This window comes from Protobothrops mucrosquamatus, unplaced genomic scaffold (assembly GCF_001527695.2).
Source record: "Protobothrops mucrosquamatus isolate PMUCROS unplaced genomic scaffold, P.Mucros_1.0 scaffold_11, whole genome shotgun sequence".
Lineage (NCBI taxonomy): Eukaryota > Metazoa > Chordata > Lepidosauria > Squamata > Viperidae > Protobothrops > Protobothrops mucrosquamatus.
This window is the reverse complement of record NW_015386087.1, coordinates 215507-237676: the sequence shown is the minus strand read 5'-3', so window position 1 is coordinate 237676 and position 22170 is coordinate 215507. Positions and strand designations below refer to the sequence as shown.

Here is a 22170-nt window from a genome sequence, read left to right as displayed (position 1 = left end):
GAATACAAATGTATACTGTACAAAGTTGTTCCAATGATCTTTTGCAAGAATGGTAACTGATGTTATAATTGTTCAGTAAATTAGCACCTGTAATAAGGACAGCCTTGCAGTTCAACAAAGCCAACAGGGATGATGATAAGACATTAGCAGGTTATGCAGAAGAGCTCTTAGTCTTAAACAGACTACAGCTGCCTCAGCAACCACACTTAAAGGACAAAAATGGATGATATATAATTTTATATTTATTCTAGTTGTTTTTATGTTTATTATGGAGTGCCATTCAATGCTATTAGAATAAATTACTAAATTATTCTAATAGACATAACAAATAGGGTAAATGTTTATTGGCAAGATACACATTATATATTCAGATCATTCCAGGTACAATCCATGGAATTTCAAGTAAAAATCTGTATCTGCCTAAGCACTGGGAAAGTGCCTGCCAGTTAAAAATAGACAGTATAGGTCTTGGTAGTATAAACTGATCTAAGGCTATTTCCTATAGTTAATTTATTTGTTAAGCAATTTATTAATTTTCTGTAACACCCATATTCAGTGTGTTACTCAATGCACGTTGTGGCTAGAATTTGGGGAAATTCTGATGCCATAGGATAATCTTCTAATCTGCTTGTAGATCTGAATTCGGAAGCTTCTTGTATGCTTCTGTGAAAAGTATAGATAGAATGTTTTTGGATCTATTTGATCACCAGTCCTGTTAGTTTAAAAATATCAATATTAACTGAAATGGCTTTCAGTTAATGGAACAGTATGACTTTGCCAGTCCATGACATCTTGCAAGTGTTTGCTTATAATAATGAACTTATTATAAAACTAATTGCAATAATGGGTAGAAACTATGCATTGATATTATGCATAGTCTTCTGAACAAAGGCCAGCACGATTCTGACCAGATTGCTAGCACAACAGAATGATGTTTCATATATAAAACAACTATTATGTACCAGCTTTTGAAACTGATAAAAATTATGACACAGAAACAACTTTTTTTAAATACAATTGTAATATTTATGTTTAAGACTACATTTGAGCTACTGGCATTTTCAGAACATATTGTAAGATCTAGGGGACTTTGGTTGCTCTCTGAAAAACAGAATAACAAAGTTGGAAGGAACCTTAGAGTCTTCTAGTCCAAAACCCTGCTCAAGCAGGACACCCTACACCAGGGGTAGGCAACCTTGGCTCTTTTATGACTCGTGGACTTCAACTCCCAGAATTCCTGACTGGCTCAGGAATTCTGGGAGTTGAAGTCCATGAGTCATAAAAGAGCCAAGGTTGCCTACCCCTGCCCTACACCATGCCACACAAGTGGCTGTCCTGTCTCTTCTGAAAGACCTCCTGTGATGAAGCATCCACAACTTCTGAAGGTAAGTTGTTCCCCTCGTTAATTTTTCTGTTAGGAAATTTCTCCTTAATTCTAGCTTGCTTCCTCTCCTTGATTAATTTCCATCCATTGTTTCTTGTCTTGCCTTCTGGTACTTTGGAAAATAGGTTGAGAACCTCTTCTTTGTGGCAGCTCCTCAAAATATTGGAACACTACTATCATGTCACTTCTAGTCCTTCTTTTCACTAGACTAAACAAACTCAATTCCTGAAGGAGGATTAAAGCAACAGGAGACTGGTAAACTTCGAAAACAACGGCAAATAATGCTTTGTTTTTATTAATTTATTTATTCACCACATTTCTATATCGCTCATCTCTCCCAAGTGAGTCTATTGCCAAGAAAACTGCAAGGGACTTGGAGTCAACAGGCAAAAATTATTTTCTCCACTTAGCATACTTCACTAATAAAAAACTAGGCTCTTGAAAAAAAATGAACGTTTAGTTGTAAAACTATATACCATTCTCCCCCCCCCCCCCGCTTTTTTCTTTTTTCTTTTTGCTGTGCCCGGATTTCTGTAACGTCTCGCCCTCGCCGCCGCCCAGCTAAGGAAAGGACGAACGGGGGCGGAGTAGTCTGGGCTGTTATCCTATAGAGAAACGAGCTGCAGTAAAGTAAAAGCAGCTCCTGTACTGTTGCAGCCGGCAGCTGTCACGCTTTCGGAGAGCGCCATCCTTACCGTTGCAACCGTCTCTCTCGCCTGCACCTCGGCGTTGTAATGTAAGCTGGGACCCGTGGTTTCCTCGACGCGCCTAGAAATGAACTTACAAGAACTATCTATGTACTTGGAAAGCCGGGAGGGCCTGTTGGCCTCGGGGATCGGCTGGTCTCTGGTGCTGTGCTTTGGAGCCGCGTACGTCTGCTATTATCTCAGGACGATCGCCAAGGTAGGCTTCCTGCAACCTCCGCCTTTTAAAAGTGGTCCGGGAAACCCACCCGGTGGAGGGCGGAAAGCGGACAAGGCCGAAGGACTCGACACCAGGCTCTGACCCACTTTGAAAGAGACAAGTTATCCACAGTTAACGTTATAGTTAGGCCTTGAGCGCAAAAAAAACCAGGTTTGGATGTTGGCGTCTGAGAAAGCCAGGCGCTTTAGGAGAGAGAAAGCAAGGTGCGATTTCCTTTAAATGAATAAAACGAAAATCGGTTTGCTTTTTTAAGTTTGTTTTTCCTGTGTAACCTGGTGCCTCGGTGGTTGCGCAGGATACACTGCAGAGGGACCCGGCGCCAGCTTGTGGAAAGGGGAGGGCAAACGAGCATGCATGCAGAACATCTAGGATAAGGACTGAAATAAATGGGATGTACCGTATTGTCTTCTCCTACTACAGTATTGACATTTTGAAATAAGGCCCCTAATTCATTAGTCTCTTCCCTAAATACAATTCAGATGTTTGGGGGTAATATTCATAGTAATACTACCGTCTTTGCCATTTTTAGTTTTTGTCAAGTCTTTTGCTGGGCAAGGTGAATGGTTGTGTGAATGAATATTGGCCATTTTAAGTCTTAAAGAAATCATGGTCGGAAATATTTAAACTTGCCTATCCTGCATTTTGTAAAAAAAAATAATTTGCTGTTTGGAACAATGGTATCCAGATTACAATACTTTTCGGCAGGAAAAGTATTACGTGAGAGAAATTCAGAAAAGTCAAGATGGCAGACACAACCATGGAATTGCAGCTGCTGCCATCTTTACCTTTTGGATCCCTTCCACTCCAGCATGTATCCCTCTGGAAAACATAAAATAAGCTGATTTGAGATAATATTCCATTTTCTTCTAAAATTAAGAGTCTTGATCGGGATGATCTTGGCTGTAGCAGCAGCCAATTAAATGTTTCCAAGTAGCCCCTAAGGAAAGCACTAGGACCATATCACTCATCCATAACTGACTGTGGCTTCCCTGAATCTTCTAGAAGGTGTATATGACCATTATGATTGGTAGCTATTAATAGTGGGCCTTTAAACAGTTATTTTCCAACCCATCCTCCTGCAATCTAGTTTTCTGTTAGCCTTAAATATTAGGTAGCATTCCATGGTTTCTGAGCCAGTCAGTTTTTTACTGGCCAAGTTCACTGTATTCTGTGGGGGCCTGTGGTTCACAGGTCAGGTAGATGTGGTTGGGCTGAGATTTTTGTCAAAATCCAACCTTGATAAAAGAAGACGAGCCCAATCATATGTCAGCATGCACAAGAAAATTTGAGGTGCTGGACAGCTCTCTTTGGGTCTTGCTATTTGCAGTTTTCCTTGATTGACTGATTAATCTGCCCAGCTTATAATAAATAAAGAGAAAAAGATGGTGATTGCCTGCGAGCCAATGTAGCTGACACATTCAAGGCAGTTCCTCAGAAGGCACAAATTTCCCAATACAGTATCCTGGAAAGAACCAGGCCACTAGAGCAGGGGTGTCAAACTCGCAACGTCACATGACGTGTCGTGTTGTATCGTGACTTTTTTTCCATTGCCAGCAATGGGGTGGGCGTGGTTTTGGCATGACGCATCCGGCCCATGGGCCGGGAGTTTGACACCCCTGCACTAGAGCATATTTAAAAGACAGCAGGATCAGACCTACTTTAAAGTCCCTTACCATCCCCTCCCCACTACCCTTAGGCACTGGGATAAGTATACTCAGCCTTATCACTTGGTCAATGCAGGGTTGAGATATAAAATTGGGTATCATCAACATATTGATGATACTGACCTTGTGTTGATAAATGATCTCACCCAGTAGCTTCAAGCAGATGTTAAACAAGAGAAGCAAGATGCAAATTGTGGGCCTCAGGCTCAGCCCCTCCACACTTGAAAAATTCCAAGACTGATGGTATGAAAGGCTTCTGAGAGGTCTAGGAGAACCAAGACAGTAGTGCTGCCCCATCTCAGCTCTGCTAGAGGTCATCAGTAAGCATAAAGATGCTTGAAACCTGACTGAAAGGAGTCAAATAATCTGCTTCTTTCAAGGCTCTGTGAAGTTGCAGTCCAGCTACCTCCTCAACAACATTCCTCCCAAAAAATTGCATTAAAATTACAAAAGGATGTGGAAAGCATCTGGATTTTTATGTAGGTTAGTAGAATTTGCACTGTGAATCACATTACCAACACACATACTGTACTGGAAGTGCAAGGGTTTTTGTTTCTTGCTAAACCTTGCTAAATTATTGTCTTGAGTAAAATGTCTCTTTTGTCTTCTGCAATGTAGGGGAAAATGAAGTGAATCATTATTAAGACTTCTCTTATGTGTCCACAGATGTTGGTAACAGCCCTGCAGGCAAGAAAATAAAGGAAAAGATACTGAAATTCTTCCCTTAGAGAAACAGGCTGTGACCTAACTTACTATAAATCTTTCCCTGCATATTACACATTCCTGGGGTTAAAGATCTTGACATTTTTGCAGTTTCTAATACCTCTGTTCTATGTGCCAGGTGCAGCCTTGGATAAGTAAGAATCATATAAGATAGTACAGTTACCATATTATGTTAATCTCTCTCTCTCTCTCTCTTACACACACACACACACACACACAATTTGTCCTTGTACATGGAACCTAAATAATGGTACACTCTAGGAAAAATGTGTACTGTTATATCTGTTATGTACAGAGTTGCTTTAGTTGCTGTATTCTTCCTTTTTTGAGCCTGTTGAGCTTTGCAGTTATAGATTCCTTATCTGCAAATTTAAAAACATTTTGGTATTGGAGATAAGAGACTTAATTCAAACTGCATCTTTACAAGCAATTATTCCTGAAATTCGCAAAATGTTACCCTGCTTTGCTCCTGTTTATTTCAATGGGGATTTCAGCAAATTTCCCCACAGTGTGGCACTTCTGATTTGTTATTCCCAGTGCATCTCAGATCTACTTCTAGAGCAGCAACTTCATTGTGCCTCCCTGTAAACTTTCTCTAATATTGTCTGATCTTTCCTTTCCTCTTTCCTAAATGTTTTGCTAGAAACCTCAGCTGATAACTGGCAATGAGAACTTCTGCCAATTTCTGCAGGACCAATGCCCTGTGTTGACAGAAATATACTATCCCACTGTATGGTGCTGGGAAGGCCATTTGCAAACACTTCTACGCCCTTTCATTACATCTAAACCAAATGTGCAATATAGGAAGTAAGTGCTGCTTTCCTTCCTACACAGTCGTTCCTTCCAGAAACTATAGGAATGTCCATTCTATATATAACCAAATGTATGCTTAAATCTTTCTTCCTTTTCCATCCTTCTTTCTATCCTTCTTTCCATCCTTCTTTCCATCCTTCCTTCCTTCCTTCCTTCATCTGGATTTACTTTCAGCAGTTGCCTGTCACATGTTCTAAAAATGTTTAGACAGGAGAGCAGAAGCACTCCATAAACCTCTGTACCTTTGGCAGAGGATAAATTTGGAATCTGTGCTTTTAATTGACCGCACATAAACTTCTACATCAAATAAAAGTCTTAGTGTACAAGGTGTACAGCAATGTTTTGGGGGAGGAATTGGTAGAAGCAGTCCAATGCAAATGTAAAATTCTCCTCTCCAAGCATATTCTTGGAACATCTGAAGAATAACTTCTGAGCTTTTAGAAGAGAAGAGTAACATTTTACAATGCAAAATACCAGGCTATGGATTTTTTTTCTAAAGGAGGTTATACACCTTACCATCAGCCCATATATTATATAGAAGTTGCATTATGTTTTAAAATTTTAGCCACATGTCTGTTCACATGCCTCTTATTACTACGTAATAGTAACTTAACAGTCTGAAAAGCTTCGAAAGTTGTCACGTTGCTGCTGCTTCCAAATGGTGATAGTGGGGAGTCTAACATGTAATAAAATGGGCATATGGAATTGGGGTGAGAAAATTCTATAATTTAACCACTTTGGTTCCATGACTGTCCACAGGAACTGGGGATAGTGATGTAGTTAATTTCCTTTCATTGCAGGAAATGGAAAGAAAAAAACGAGAGCTTATTCTTTCTCCCTCCATGCCTGTCTTGCCCTGCCAGTTAAACCCCACCAGTGTTGCTAGTATCAAATGATGGTTAGTTAATAATAAACTACCCAAAAATGAATGTTGAAGGGATTAATGCAATTGTTATTTTGCTTATTAAAATATGGAGGCTTTGGTTTAGTTTCATTTGTAAAAAAAATCATATTCCATATATTGTGTAGGTAGCTTTATAAATTACCTAACTAAATAAATATATCTGGAGAAGAGTTGTAACCATAATACTGCTTTAAAAAAACTAGTGCCTTTAAAGAACCTTTTTAAATTTCTTAACATTCTACTGTGAAGAAATGGTTGACTACAATAATCTTTTGGTAGGTTCTAGTTTGGTCACCATAGTCAACACACATTTTCATTCAAAGAAATGCATTTGTGAGTGAGTTGATCAGCAGATAAAACACACACACCCCATTCAGCACAAAAATCAATGAGATGTTAACACAGTGTTTCTCAACCTTGACAATTTTAAGGCATGTGGACTTCAACTCCCAGAATTCCACAGCCAGCAATGCTGGCTGTGGAATTCTGGGAGTTGAAGTCCACATGCCTTAAAATTGTCAAGGTTGAGAAACACTGTGTTAAAGGAAGAAAGAGCTCTCCCACCTATTTTGCTCAACACAATGCACCTTTCAGCAGCTCCCCTGCCACTCCTGCAAATTACTGTGATTGGAGAAAACAGGCAGGGTATTAATTACTGGTCAGTTAATTGGAAGGGAGGCCTCTCCTTTTTCTTCCTTCCTCCTGCACATCTCCTTAAAGCAGACCATGCCATCTCTTACATGACCAAAGGCCACGCCTGATATTTAGACGATATCCCAGGAGCTGTATTTAATTATTTCCCTTTATGTAAGAAGTTTCTTTACAAATGCAATGACACGGCAACTTTTAGGGCATATCTGGAAGCTAATTGGGGGGGATCATATGCACTCTTACATTGAATAGGGGGCCTGGTTTTATACTGCATTTCTGTAAAGCTGTTTACTTTTTTTCCCCCCTCAGTGAACTTATTACAGCTACAGATGGAGGACAGATTTCCATGGACTGGTTTGATAATCACAATAGCATACAGTACCCTGATTCTAGCACCAGACCTACTATCCTATTGCTGCCTGGCCTCACAGGAACAAGCAAGGAATCATATATTCTTCATATGATTCAACAGAGCAAAACACTGGGATACAGGTATAATAATTTGCCCTTGATATTTCTGTCAGAATTCTGTTTGTGCAATGGAAATTGTGATTCAAAGATACAAAGAATTAGAGAAAACCTCCATCCCCAATTATGTTTTTAACATGCATGATAAACACACAAATATTTATTGTTCCTTTGAAAAAGGTTCACAGCAGAGATGCTTCAGGAGAATTAGGCCACATCAGAGACCTAGTTCAATGTAGAGGTTAAAGTACAAGGCTAGAAGTGATGAAATGTGTTACAAATTAAATAAAGGCCAAACAAATAGGAATGTTGCATTTCCACGAAATATTGGAAATTAAATGAAACTCCTGGTTGGGTCTCATTATGAAACACCATCTTGTATTTAAGTCCTTTAAAATTTTAAAATAAAAGGCCACATCCTATTTATGCATACTTTTTCCATATTCATCTCTAGAAATGTATTTTTGATACCTACAATCTAGCCAGTATTGTCCCCAGATGTTCTTGTAAAGATGCTATATCTGCAAGCTGCTTAAAAGCAACTTTTCCATAAAGTTCTCTAGAGATGAATTCTAGGGATATAAACAAAGCAAACCTAGTCAGCAATCCTGATATAACAATGCTGTAGTATCTGAGGTTAGTTCCAGAACATGGTAGCTTGCCATCATACATGGTGTTGGATAAGAAAATATAGTTTTACATCTCTTTGTTTAGGGCTACTCTATATGGACAATAAGAATTTTAATTCTGTAATAATAACTCTAGTAATTATCTGAATTTTTGCAATCCAGATCTTAGAGCTCTAATGTTAGAGCCCTCCTCCAATATCCATTCTGACAGGACACATATAATAGGACTCATTCAAAAACAAAAGAGTAACATGCATGTAAAACAGCCATGGGATGCTGCAACTGTGTTTTTTTATGTTGCTTACAGTACTTAAAAAGTTCCTATGGAGCTTCACACCTGCAGTTTGCTCCCATTCTTCTGCATGGAAATCTCCTGTTGTGTTGCATCATCCTAACTGAAAGCATGGATTACTTACATGTTTGTGAAGGAATGCCATATCTGCTTCAACGGGCAAGATACTACCTTTTAAAAATATGCTCTGAAAAAGCTATTACTAATTGTCAGGTCATTTGATAAAGTAGATTTTCCCTGCCTAAATGTGACTTTCTCAAGAGTCAGTCAGGGCCAGCCCAACAGTGTTGGGTTCCAGATAAATGGAGGTCCTCCCAATAGAATACCAGGTGGAAACCAGCGACAGGCAAATTGTCCGCTGACATGGCAGCATGGCTGCCTTTTGTTTGCCTTGGACAGGCATAGTTTTCAAATCCACCCATAAACTAACCCAGCTGTGTATTAGTCACTGCACAATTGAGCTAGTACGGTTTTCAGCTGAGTCAGTGTACCCAGAGGCTAACACAGACCCATGTTAGCCAAAGGAAGGATCAAACTAATGGTGTCATTGTCCTAAGTTTTTACCGGATGTTGAATACTGCTGTTTTGTTTCCAGATCATTTTGTCACTTCAATAAGCTTCATCCTCTGAAGTTTTTTCCTCCTCCATGCCATTTTGCAGTAATCCATCTGTAATGTTATTTAGAGCTGTGTGCAGGGGATCTTCAAAGCGCATTAGCCCAGAGTCAAATTAGCCATAAGTCCAATTACAGGTTTTTCAGCAGTTGAATTCTCATCTTACAAATCTCACTGCAAGTCCATGTATTTCTTCAATGTCCTTTATTCTTATTCTAAGTTTCCTCTCATCTATAAACCAATGACTTTGGGGGGGGGGCTTCCTGTGGCCCTTCACCCTCATTCTGCTTATCAGCCAGCTTCTTACCGTACTTCTAATGCCTCCTTCCCACCCCCACCCCTCACAGCAAAATAGCTATAGGTTTGCAAGACCTTTTCATGTGCTGTCTCCATCCAAATCCTCATTGCCTACAATTCTGGTTTGGGCTGGCCATCCAAACTCCACTCCTACCTCTTCCCTTCCACCTCCTGGTCTAAACCGCTCATCCCTTCATCTTCTTCTAGGACCTGCTTGGCTTTTGCCTATGAGGATGGTTCCAACTTTGTTCCCTAGCAATGTTTTTGAGAGACTTAAAGATTATAGTCTGCTGCAAACATAAACTGGATTGCTTCCATACAAAAACATTGTGAATGCTTGGGGTTTAGACATAGTGAAAGGCAGAGAGAGGGGATGACTTGGCAACAGCAGGCAGATTAAAAAGAGAAGGACAAAATGATGAGACATAGCATTCTGGGTGCAAAGACTGTGTTACTATTCTCAGCTTGAAGCCCACTTCCACCATGCCCAAATGGAACTGATCCTTTGTTACTAAGAGGCGTTTGCTACCCTTACGCCATTGTAGGTATTACACTACAATATAAACACTGCATTTTTCAGTGACAATTGAAAGTACCTCATCATCTTCATCAAAATTGGCTGCAGCATGTGCACCAGTGGCAAACGTATTATTCCTTTCTTCCTGATCCAGTTTCTCAGCCTTCTTCCTGTTCTTATCTATACGGCAACAGATGATTTAGTTTGGGCTACAGGAAAAGATTTGGCAGATACAGAAAACATATACCTCTGTGGAAAATACATGTTTTTATTCCTTGTTCTGAATCTTTTGGCAAATCAAAACATATAAATTGAAACAGCTTTCAGATATGTGGATCTTCACTTCCAAGAATACTCAAATGAACAGTTCTGGTAAACAGTGCTCTTTGTTTGTTTTTTAAAGGTGTGTGGTTTTTAACTATCGAGGAATTGCTGGTGAAAATCTCTTGGTAAGAATTGCTCTTAAATAAAGTAAGAACATTGAGGAAATGTAATGTAGTGAGCATAACTGAAAGAATGTAACAATTCCTTTAAGCTTTGAAAAACTTAGTTCCTGGGTGACCATTCTTAATTTATTTTTATTTATAAAATTTTGAAATCACCCATCTACCTCACAGAGGTACTATCGGCAGCATAAAAACAGTATATAAAATTGGAAAAATGATAAGAATGATTAAGAAAAAAAATCAATGTTAAAAGTTAATTAAAAGGTGGGTGGTTCAAGGCATTAATCATCCCCATAACTGTGTGCTCCTCTGTGATCCTTAGCCTTAGCAAAAGACTAAGAAAATAAGGGCCCACCTCACCTCTTGGGGGGGGGCAGTGTTCCAGAGAATGGGGGTAATGGCAGAGAAGGCTCTCTTCCTGAACCCCACCAGTTAGAATTCTTTAGCTGGTGGGATCTGCAGTATACCTTCCCTGCCTGACTGGTGGGATGGATGGACTGATGTAGTGGGATGAAGACATTTCTATAGGTAGCCTAGTCCCATGCCATGTAGGGCTTAAAGGTCATAATCAACACCTTGAATTGGACCTGAAAGCAAACTAGCACCTAATTTAGCTTGCGTAGCAAAGATGTTATGTGCATTGTTCTTTGGGCAGCCAGAATTGCCTGCACAGCTGCATTCTGTACCAGTTGAAGCTTCAGGATACTTTTTCAAGGACAGGCCCATATGGAGCACATTGTAATAGTCCAAATGGGAGATGATCAGGGTATGAGTGATCGAGCAGAGAGCCTCCCTATCCAAGAATATGGTACAAAATAGGAAGAATGGTGCCACAGAAATAACACATTGCATTACTTAATCACTTCTTCATCATTCATGTTTTAACTGTATTGCTAAAGAGAACACAGCTAAAATGTGAACGGTGAAGAAATGAGTAAGTGACAAATTTATCATCACACCCAGGTGTTTTTTTTTGTCATAGAACACCCAGAACGGAGTTCCGGCACCTTTTTTGGATGGAACCTTGTGGGGCAGGCAAGATGGGTTATATAATATGTGTGTTCCGGCACTTTTTTTTTTTTTTTTACAAAAAAAGCACTGATTTCACACCCATACAGAACATCGCCAAATTTGGAGAGAACAATTCAGGTTTCCAAGTGTGTGAATTAAGTTGGAGCACTAATTCCATTTAATACTATGTTCCTTAAGCATTTCCAGAAAGAAGGCAAAAAATCTCTCCTCACATATACTTTAGGCTGCATCTTGTAACGTTAAATAACAGATCTTACATTTTATATTACACATTGTCAAAATATGGGGCAGAAGAAAACAGTAGTGAAATAGGATTGGCATCAAGGACTAGTGTTTTCAGCCAGTTGCCAAGCTTTACATGAATTAAGGGAACTCTCCATTCTCTCTGCCTTTGCTGATGTTTCCACTTCATTGTTCACTTCCCCAGAAGAAAAGGGCAGAAGGCAAAGGTCCTCGTCTCTGCCACAGATTAATTACTTATCCAAGTAACAGCAGCTGCTGTTGCCTGCTTCCTTCAGGGCAATGGTATGGAAAACCCAGGCTCCATGTCACCCAGAGGAAAGAGGAATTGCCTTTGCTGCTCACCAACCAGGTGAGGTGCAACAGTTATTCCTCATGCCTTTGCTTGCTCTCTGGGAGTGGAGTGGTAGTTATGAGACCTGGTAGTTTTCTATGCAATTAACAAGATGAGAGGGAAACCACCACATCCTAGGAGGAGACTCACCAGAAGAAATCTACCAAAGGCATCTAGTTAATAGCATTTCCTCAACCCTTGTTTTTACTGAACTATAGTTTATTCTGAGAGTCCAACAGCTAGAAGAGCAAGACGTGAGTAATATAAATAAAATTTATATCTCACCTTTTGAAGTAGATTTGTAGAAAACACAGGGATCACCAGAATAGAGCCCTATAGGTTCTCAGTCCGATGAGCAGCCATTTTTAGGTAGCAGGATTTGATATATTTTCATATAATTTGCAAACTTGAATTGACCTTGTTTCCTTCATCTTCTCCATGTGCCATAATCGTGCACATTTATTATATTGCTCCTATCTCTGCAACCTATCAGGAGCCCTGATCTAAAGCTGAAGGATTTCCTTTGTTAGCAAGGCAAATGAGGATAAAATAAGATTTTGCAATAGCAGGGCTCTTGCAGTGAGAGTCGTATTTGCTATTAAAAGACCTTAACTTGAACTGTACTTTAGATTTTGATTTATCTTGCTAAAGTAGAGTTATAGGAGTTTCCATTGCAAACTTGAAAATTTTCCGTTTTCTTGAACACATCTCATATTGTTTGAAAACTTTAGTTTATAGCATGTAAGACAAAATGCAGCACCTGGATCTCCTCCAAAAATTGCCTAACTACTATGACCAATATTATTTAATCTTTAATGTAGTAGATAGGAAGCTTATTAAATGCATATTTAATCATATGCAGTAATCATATGATTTATGTTTAAGTTTAGTATAATTTAAATTCAATCAGTGAGAGCCAGCTTAGCGGTTAAGGCATTAGACTATAGACACTGTGAGTTCTAGTCCCATCTGGATGATCTTGAGTCAGTCACTTCCTCTCAGCCCTAGAAAGGAGGCAATGGCAAACCACTTCTGAAAAACCTTACCAAGAAAACTGCAGGGTCTTGTCTACACAGTCTCCAAGAATCGGGTACAATTGAACAGAAGAAAAATCAATCAAAAGATCTATTTTTTTTTACAGTAGCCTTCAGCAAACAACATAAAAAATAAGTGGTCTTGGTTTAAAAGGACTGCATGTTCCTGACCTAGAGAATTATATTTAGCTCAGGCAGGATGTGTGTGTAGTTTTGCTTAGGTTAGCAAAAGGATGCCAGGAATTCATGATATCCAATCAGTTGCTCTCACTCCAGTTCTCCAAGCATTTAATTTTGCAGCGTACCAACCACTGCATAAATATATGCTTTAAAAATATAGGAGGGATGGAAGCCCAACAAATGCTAAAATGATAGTGTAAGTATAATTAGGCTTTGATTTAGGACCTCTACTGAGTCCAAAATTTCGGTTGTTAAATGAGACAGTTGTTAAGTGAGTTTTGCCTCATTTTCTTACCACAGTTGTTAAGTGAATCACTGCAATTGTTAAGTTAGTAACACAGTTGTAAATTGAATCTGGCTTCTTCACGGACTTTGTCAGAAGGTAGCAAAAGGTGATCCCGTGACCCCAGGACTCTGCAGTTACAAATATGAGCTAGTTGCTAAGCATTCAAATTTTGATCATGTGACCATGAGGATGCTGCAATGGTTGTATTAAAAATGGTCATAAGTCACTTTTTCCAGGGCCATTATAACTTCAAACAGTTGCTAAACAAAAGGTTGTAAGTCAAGGACTACCTGTACAATGGTAATCAAAGCATCACATTGGAAACTGCAGGTCTAACTTCAGATAAATGTTTGGATAAGTCTCCATCCAAATATGTAATATACTGTATGAGAGTTAGGACAGCAGTTTTTATGGAAAGAACCATTTATTTTATAATGTGAATTATGATAGTTTTAAGATTAAAATTAACATGTTGAATCATTCCCAGAAACAGTGTGAAGTTCTTCATAGAAATTAAGTCCATTCCAATTTCTTGCTTCCGATCTCAAATATCAATAGAGATTTTAGAGGTAGCCCTGTGTAGAGAATTATTATCCAGCTTGGAAATTCTAGAATTTTGCATGTATCACAGTTATCAGGTGCCTTGTCTCTGGAAATGATTATAGAGGGTAAACCAAACTTCAGTTGATGAAAAGTTTAATAAATTAAAATTTATTTACAATTATAGTTCAAAATATAGTGCACTATAGTAGTCAAATAAAAGCAAAGTTGCTTGAGGGAACAGGGAGACAGAGATGGAAGTTTGGGAAAATATAGTAATAGAATTATAGATCATCCAGGCAGAATTAAGTTACTCAGCAGTTGGTATCAATCACAGGGCCTTCTCATAGCAATTATAAAAAGGTAAATGGGGTAACTGTTTTGCTAACAACAATCAAACTTTCCTATAAAGAGGTATATCTATGTGATAGATAAAACTTTATTGTGATCTGTGATCAGTAAAATAAATCCGATTATTTTGTGTTCTTTATATCAGGTTTGTAAATTCATTTGTCCATACATTCATTTGTACTGTATATATGTATATTTGTACAGGTAGTCCTTGACTTACATCAGTTCATTTAGTGATTGTTTGAAGTTACAATGGCACTGAAAAAAGTGACTTATGACTGTTTTGCACACAACCATTGTAGCATTCCCATGGTCATGTGATCAAAATTACAGACATTGGGTACTGTCTCATATTTATGACCGTTGCAGTGTCCCGGGATCTTGTGATCACCTTTTGTGACCTTCTGACAAGCGAAGTCATAGGAAAACCAGATTCACTTTTAACCGTGTTACTAATTTAAGAACTCTAGTGATTCACTAAACAACTGTGGCAAGTAGAGTCGTAAAATGGAGCAAAATTCACTTAAAAAATGTCTCAGCAACAAAAATGTTGGGCTCAATTGTGGTTGTAAGTCGAGGACTATCTGTAATTACCTTCATTCATTTGTATATTCATTATTCAATATTCATTACTTCATTGTGAAATAATTTTATCCCATCACCTGTTAATACAGATATTATATCTGTATAATTTTTTTGTGTATTGCACAAAATCTAGCACAGAACTTCAGTGCAAACCCTGTTCTCTTTGGATATTGGTCTACTGCAAGTTAGATAATATGCCTCAGATTTTTCTGAGAACTAAGCTAGTGAGTAGACAATACTTTCATAGCGTAAGGGTACAGCTCTACAATACAAACAAGGCAGCAACATACTAATGACCATCTGAAGTTCATCATCTCCATATGGACACCATTGATGGGATTATATTTAAGCAATATCACATGAAGGCTCTTCTCTGACTTGCAACTGTGAAAATTATATGCATTGCTGCTATGAGTATTATCAAAGAGTATATTCCTGCTTGGCATTGAATCCTGCATAATTTAAACATCAATCTCTTAATTTATTGTTTAATATCTCTTAGCTTTTATATATCCTAGACTAGGGATGATAGTTTATAAACCAAATCAACAGAGTTTTTCCTGTACTACTTTGCTCCAGAATAATTAGTAGTTATCCAATAATACCAATGGTGTTAGCCTGGATGGGGAAAACATTCTTTTGAGTCAATAATTTTAAATGTTAAGCTGGGTTTTGTTTTACTAATATGTGAAACTAGTTTATACATTGAATAGCCTTACATGTTCAGTTTGATAGCTTCAAAGTGCTTACAATACATTCTCATCATTCAGTCATTGGATTTTCTGTCTCTTTTAAGAGATGAATATACAAAAATATACAGTGATAGACCAAATATTTTTTAAATTATATTTCAGTAGAAGCAAAAGTCTATTTTAACTGGATTTTGAAATTATATATGTTAACATTAAAGTTTCATTCTAAAGTAGGAGCACTTATAACCTATGAATATGCAGAATTTGCTGCATAATTATATACTGTCATATTGAGCTTGAAAAAATAATCAAGGCAGGTATTACAGTTAAGAATTCTTAAGTGAACAGATGCAATATCCTTATTTGTTTTAAATACCCCTGTTAAAACAAATTATAAATAGTGTTTGAGGAAGACATATTCCTTTGCCCTTGCACAATTACTTTAGGAGGGCAGGTCCTTTTAAATGGGGTTGAATGTTATTTGCCATTTATGGACAGCCATTTCAAATAGGGATCTTGTATGACATTAAAAGACAAGTAATTTGCTCAATTACCTGAATACATGAATTAAAATACATGTTTTGATCTGACTCAAGATCCAAACTGATTACATAGTTTACTCTCATTTAGGCTCACCCCCGCCTCTAAAACTCTTTCTTCCTCTGAAATTTTTAGTACAAATATCTTTCATCCTCATTCATTTATATGCCTCTGTCTCTACCTTCCTTAATCCTTCCTTTTAGTCCTCCATCTCTCTTCTTCCTCAGATCATATCATATCATATCATATAAAGCCTAACAAAATACAGTACTTAAGATAAACAACCCAAGTATCAACTTTATCAACTTCAATTCTACCATCTGCAGCCTAAATTAAGAAGTTTAGTTATTGCACTAACTTTAAAATATCACTACATTAATACTATTTGCTGGAAATTGCATTTCAAATTTCAGTTTAGCCTGGTTTTGTAGCTTAAGGTGTCCATAAAGGACTGTACGGTCCTCTGGGCCTTCCAGGTGTTTCCACTTTTATTTCATTGCTACATTGTAAAATAAATGATACATAAATGATCAAGGAGTGTAAGAGATATCCATTTGGTTCAGGAATAGGTAAAGGAAGTGTTTCTGACAGTTCAATTCTTCAGCTTCCTAACTGAAAAATAGAGAAACTCACTCCTGTTTGTTTTACGAGTTGATTTTAAAAATAATGAACATGCAGCATTTAGAACTTTCAGATAAAATCTCATTAGATAAATATCAGGAATTATTGTATGCTTTAGTAGGCTATAAAATTAAATGTGGCAAACTTATTTAACAAGGCAAGATGAGCAAATCTGAGTTGCTTTGCTTTTGTAGATGCAATTCAAATGAAAGCCTTTATCTAAGAAAGGAGTATCATATATAGAAATCCTTTCTGTCCTAGGGTAAGATAACTATAGTGCAGTCCTTACCTGGGCATTTGTGCCTTGTTATTTGTACCTGATATATATTGCAACTTATGTACAAATATAAATGATATACTTTCTGTAGGCGGCATTTTTTGAACAAGTACAGTGATTAAACTCATTAAGCTACTATCAAACAAATCACATGCTTAGGGTGATTCTTGAATCTATACCTTCTTGAATTACTAAGATTGGATATATTTATATTTATTAGCACATAATTGGCATAAATTTACTAACGGCAGAAGATTTATTTTTAATGAACCTTCCTTTATCCTGTAGACATTTTGAAGTTTGGGGAATCCTTGAGAGCAGTTCAGGAAACAGCTTACGAAATGCAGGGAAAAGGGAAAATCAGTAAACATTCTTCTTCAATGAAGGGCTAATGCTAGCTCTTTCTCTGTGGGATGACTACCTTCAATCTTCTGAAGTGCCATTAGAGCTATATTAATATACTGCATGTATTGCCCTTGATAGCATCCTGCTTTGCTTCAGTCTTATTTAAATTTAACATAAATGATGAGTGTACTGTTTCTCATTTTGGGGCTCTCCGTAGACACCAAGAACATACTGTGCTGCTAATACAGAGGATCTGGAAACAATTATTGATTATATACATAAGTTATACGCTTCAGCTGCATTGATGGCAGCAGGTGTTTCTATGGGAGGGTAAGTAACTGAAATCCCAAAATTGTAGATTTATCACATTTGGGGAATAGCCTGATTTTGAAGAAGGCCATTCACCCACCCCCACCCCAATCTTAGTGGTATCTTATGGCAAGCAGCCAAAAACCAACTCTGAGTTTTTTATGTCATTCTTTCCCTCAGAGGAATATAGTACTGTATAAGCTCACTGAAGGAAGTCACAAAATTCTTGTGAACAATTTCCACTGGTGGAATCTAATGCTAAAACACAATTTAGTATGCAACTCACATTTGAACACATTGATACTAAAAAATAGTTATTATATTACTAAGAGTCTATTGTTATTTCAGCCTTGCTAACAGAGCAAACATACTAAGAAATGAATCTAGAGAAGAAACAAAGATTATAAATTGGATCTAAAGAATGTTAATGGTGGTCTGTCTGGAATGACCTTTCCTATCTTGTGTTTCACTAGAAACATCTTTCTTTCTTTAACAATCTTACCACCAAAGTGTGTCCCTTTTAGGAACAGCATAGAATGGTGTGGCAGATATACCAGCCTTTCACTATATGATATCGATTTCTGGATCCAACTTAGGGATTCAATGCAATCCTTTTGAGTTCCAAATTTGAAAATGGCATCATCCTCATCATAATCAATGAACAATATTCAAATATTAGCACTGCAGTGTCATCTAACATGACTGGCATTATTTTCCATTGAATCTGTCTCATAGGTTACAAAAGCTAATGCAAATATTCAGGATAGCTACAAATACTTTGTGAGATATTTTTTTTCAGATTTCTGTTTCTCTCCTGTTTGTAGCATGCTTCTTTTAAACTATTTGGGCAAAACTGGGAAAAGAACACCATTAAAAGCAGCTGCAGTTTTTTCAGCAGGATGGAATGCTTTTGAATCTGCAGACTCACTGGAAAAACCAGTAAATTGGCTTCTTTTTAATTATTATTTAACCAGCTGTCTAAAGTCTTCAGTTACTAGGTAAGTGAAAGGCAAGTACGTTTTGAAAAAAAATGTATATTAGTATGAAATTCAATTCCAGTGAAAAAATGTTATGTAAAGAATCAACTTCACCTAGATCATCTTGCCTACACTCTTAGATTGGTGTCTATTGTCCTATCCATGTAGAACAGGGGTAGTCAACCTTGGCTCTTTTATGACTCGTGGACTTCAACTCCCAGAATTCCTGAGCCAGCTTGGCTGGCTCAGGAATTCTGGGAGTTGAAGTCCACGAGTCATAAAAGAGCCAAGGTTGCCTACCCCTGATGTAGAACAACAATTATGTTGGAAGCCAGGGAGCAAAAAAGTCCTTTCTGATAGAAGCCCAACATTGTCTGAACTTGGTCCTATAGACATCCTGGTTCGGCTTAATCTCTGCAGGTCGTCTAAACTACTGTTCATTATTGCTGTTACTTTAAAGGATCGTATCAGCTTTATAAGTGTATAATATATTTTATCTATAGTAATCCTCTGATTGTTTATTTGTTACTTGGAATAGCATTGCTGCAAAATGTGCTTAAAGTTCCCAGAGAAGTATTAATCATAAAGGTTCATAAAAGTTCTAATTCAGATGAAATGAACTTTCTTTTCCCCCTTCCAGGTAAATATATAAGAATTTGATTTGTTTTCTTATGTACCAGCAGTGGCTTCCAAATATAATTTGTTTGATTATATACTGTCAACATCTAGCAATGACATGGATAGATTGCCTCTGTGACCCATTGTCTTCAGTGTGGTCATTCAGGTCTTCCAAGAGTATACCAACCGCTGGAATTTAGTCCATCCACCTTGCTGCTGGTCATCCTGTTCTTTTTATTTCCTCCCTTCCCAGCATCAGAGTCATATATAAGAGATAGAGAGATAGAGTATGTATGCATACACTGAAAAATTATATGCAGTCTGACCTACTACATAATACTTGATTCCAACCTCAATTCAGAAATGAATTCTTTAGCTGACCTTAGTCAAGCCATTATTTCAGCTTTTGCCTTAACATACAGATGTTAAGATTCTGAAGATTAGTGATTTCTCATCATTGTTTCCCCAGCAAAAGGAACCAAGGAAGGAAGAATTGGTTTTAGTCTCATAACTTTCTTCCCAAATTTTTTCATTAGTTTATCAAAATACAAACAAAAATAAAAATAATGGGAAAATAGGGAAGAAAAAAGGAAAGAGAAAAAAGGAAAAAGCGTAGGGGAAAGGGGGAAAAAAGATTTCCAACTCTTTAGGACAATAGAACAATAACTTATGGCCTCAACTTTTTACTTTTACTTAATATATACTAGCCAGTTCTATAACAACAAACCCATCTAATCAACGAAACCCAAACTCAAAGTTTCAGTTTTTTCCATCTCAATCACAAAATCCAGAAACAAGTTTTAGTCTTATAACTGAATGTCTTCCAGCTAAGGGAGAGATCAAAACTTTTACCTTTAACATTATTTCTCTGAAACATTCCTGGATCTTTAACATTGCAATTATGCTGCTGCCCACCAGTTTCAATAAATACCACTTATGGTGTGGTACAGAATGGCCATTGAGCTACTTATCATTGAACTGACTTACAAGGGTACCATTTTATGGCATGGAGCATAATTTCTTTCAGGCATCCAATCATAACATCCTCAAGGTGAACTGAGCCAAAGTTATAAACTTTCAGTCACTATAATTTTATTTCTTCATGCACAACTTGCTTATCCATGATTTATTTACTAAATTAGCATTTTTGCCTTAATTCATTGGCCACAGTTGCTGGAAAATTGAACCACAAGCTAGACAATCACTATGTAGACTAGAACATTGTGAAAATTCAGATTTGTTTGATAGCTTTTAATTTGGTTTCTGTTTTTTTTATAGACATCGGCAAGTATTTGATAAGCTATTTAACATGAATCTTGTAATGAAGGTATGAGTGAATCATTTGTTTCTAAACTTTATTTTTTATTAATACAGATGTAAGTTCATAATTTGAATTATGTATTGTAGGCTAAGACTATTAGGGAATTTGACAAACAGTTTACCACAGTCATGTTTGGCTATCCTTCAGTTGAAGCTTATTATGAAGATGCCAGTCCATGTCATAAACTGAAGAAAATTGGAATTCCAGTGTTATGCTTAAATTCTCTGGATGATGCGTTCTCACCAAATCATGGCAAGTTTTATTTTTTGTTCTCTTATGATGATGCTCTTGATTGCTCTTGAACTGACTGTCCTTAGAAATAAATTTGCATTGTATAATTTAAAAGGCTTTACAGAGTAAGTGCAATAGGATTTGGATGTGCTAACACAAAGATTGCCAAATTTTATTTCAATTAAAAGTGTTTTATAAACTATAGTTTATAGCCTGATTTAAAAAGAGGGATTTTATATAATGATTCATAGCCTTATTTAAAAAGAAAGATTTTATATAATTTCTTGGGATCCAGTTTTTTATCCAGATGCAAAGTATTCAATTGTCACCCCCAAGTTCTAGTCTTGTAATACAAATGAATGTGTATTGTATATTCTTTTTAAAAAATATAGTAATTTCTGTTATGACCAGTACTTATCTTTTATTAACCAGTGTCCTACACCCAAATCAGAACTGCACTTAAGTAAATCATTAAGTTCCAGTACTTGCAAATAATTTTATGAGAATATGAGAATATTCTTTTTCTCTCCCTCTACCCTGTTTTATTTCTTCAGCTATACCAGTCGAAATTGCAAAACAAAATACTAATATAGCTTTGATCCTTACTTCCTGTGGAGGCCATATTGGTTTTCTGGAAGGACTGTGGCCAAGAAAGTGCACATACATGGACAGAATCTTCAAACAATTTGTTCAAGCTGTGTTTGAGCATGGGAGAAAAATTGTTACTCTATAGCAATTTATCCAAATGATGGTTTCAGTACAGTGTCAGAGTAATTAATCTTAATGCACATACTTAACTACCAGAAAATGAAGAGAATCCATGATTCACAGCAAAATATAATTTTGCTTAAATATTTTTGCAGTATTTTGTTTCATATGCCTTTTAAAATATAATTAAAAGCACTCTGCACATATAATATTGCACTCATCTAAAATTATTAGATATTACTCAGGTGCTTTAATTTCAGTAATTCAAATGTAGGAATGAGACATTTTATTACTTGTTCTAATGCACTTTATGTTCACAAATAAGTGAGAGCACAGGAACAGCTTCTATATGGGCACAGGCTATGGCTAGGAAATGCTAAATATATATTTTAAAAAGTAATAAAAATAGAAGTTCAAGAAGCCATAGATTGTAGCAGTTATTGATTTTTGCATCTGTTACACAATTACATTGTCAACACTATGTTTAAAGCTTTCATTTAAGTTGTTGCTCTAGGTCTTATTTTTAAAATTGTTATTAAATTATAACATTTATATTTATAACAGGTATTTTATCTTAAAATGCAGAACAGAAATAAACTGCTTTTTAAAAAACAAAACAGCTA

General features: G+C 36.9%; 1 protein-coding gene across 2 annotated transcripts; it reads left to right on the top strand.

Moving 5' to 3' along the window:
• Positions 1-2030: 2030 nt before the first annotated feature.
• On the top strand, positions 2031-22059 carry ABHD3 (abhydrolase domain containing 3). Of its 2 annotated transcripts, XM_015822738.1 has the most exons (9): positions 2031-2287; positions 5339-5502; positions 7373-7555; positions 10284-10329; positions 17601-17713; positions 18517-18690; positions 20566-20614; positions 20695-20860; positions 21394-22059. In XM_015822738.1, exons 1-9 carry the CDS (start codon positions 2159-2161, stop codon positions 21570-21572), a joined length of 1203 nt encoding a protein of 400 aa, XP_015678224.1. In that variant the 5' UTR covers positions 2031-2158; the 3' UTR covers positions 21573-22059. The 2 variants fall into 2 exon arrangements, with proteins under 2 accessions (XP_015678224.1, XP_015678294.1); XM_015822808.1 differs by lacking the exons at positions 10284-10329; positions 17601-17713.
• The last annotated feature ends 111 nt before the right edge of the window (positions 22060-22170 follow it).

What these genes read in the sequence shown, in the direction of transcription:
- ABHD3 (XM_015822738.1), top strand. Translation starts at nt 2,159, where the DNA reads ATGAACTTACAAGAACTATCTATGTACTTGGAAAGCCGGGAGGGCCTG. An exon ending in CCAAATGTGCAATATAGGAA is followed by an intron (nt 5,503 to 7,372) that starts GTAAGTGCTGCT and finishes TTCCCCCCTCAG; the next exon opens with TGAACTTATTACAGCTACAG. An exon ending in ACATGAATCTTGTAATGAAG is followed by an intron (nt 20,615 to 20,694) that starts GTATGAGTGAAT and finishes TATGTATTGTAG; the next exon opens with GCTAAGACTATTAGGGAATT.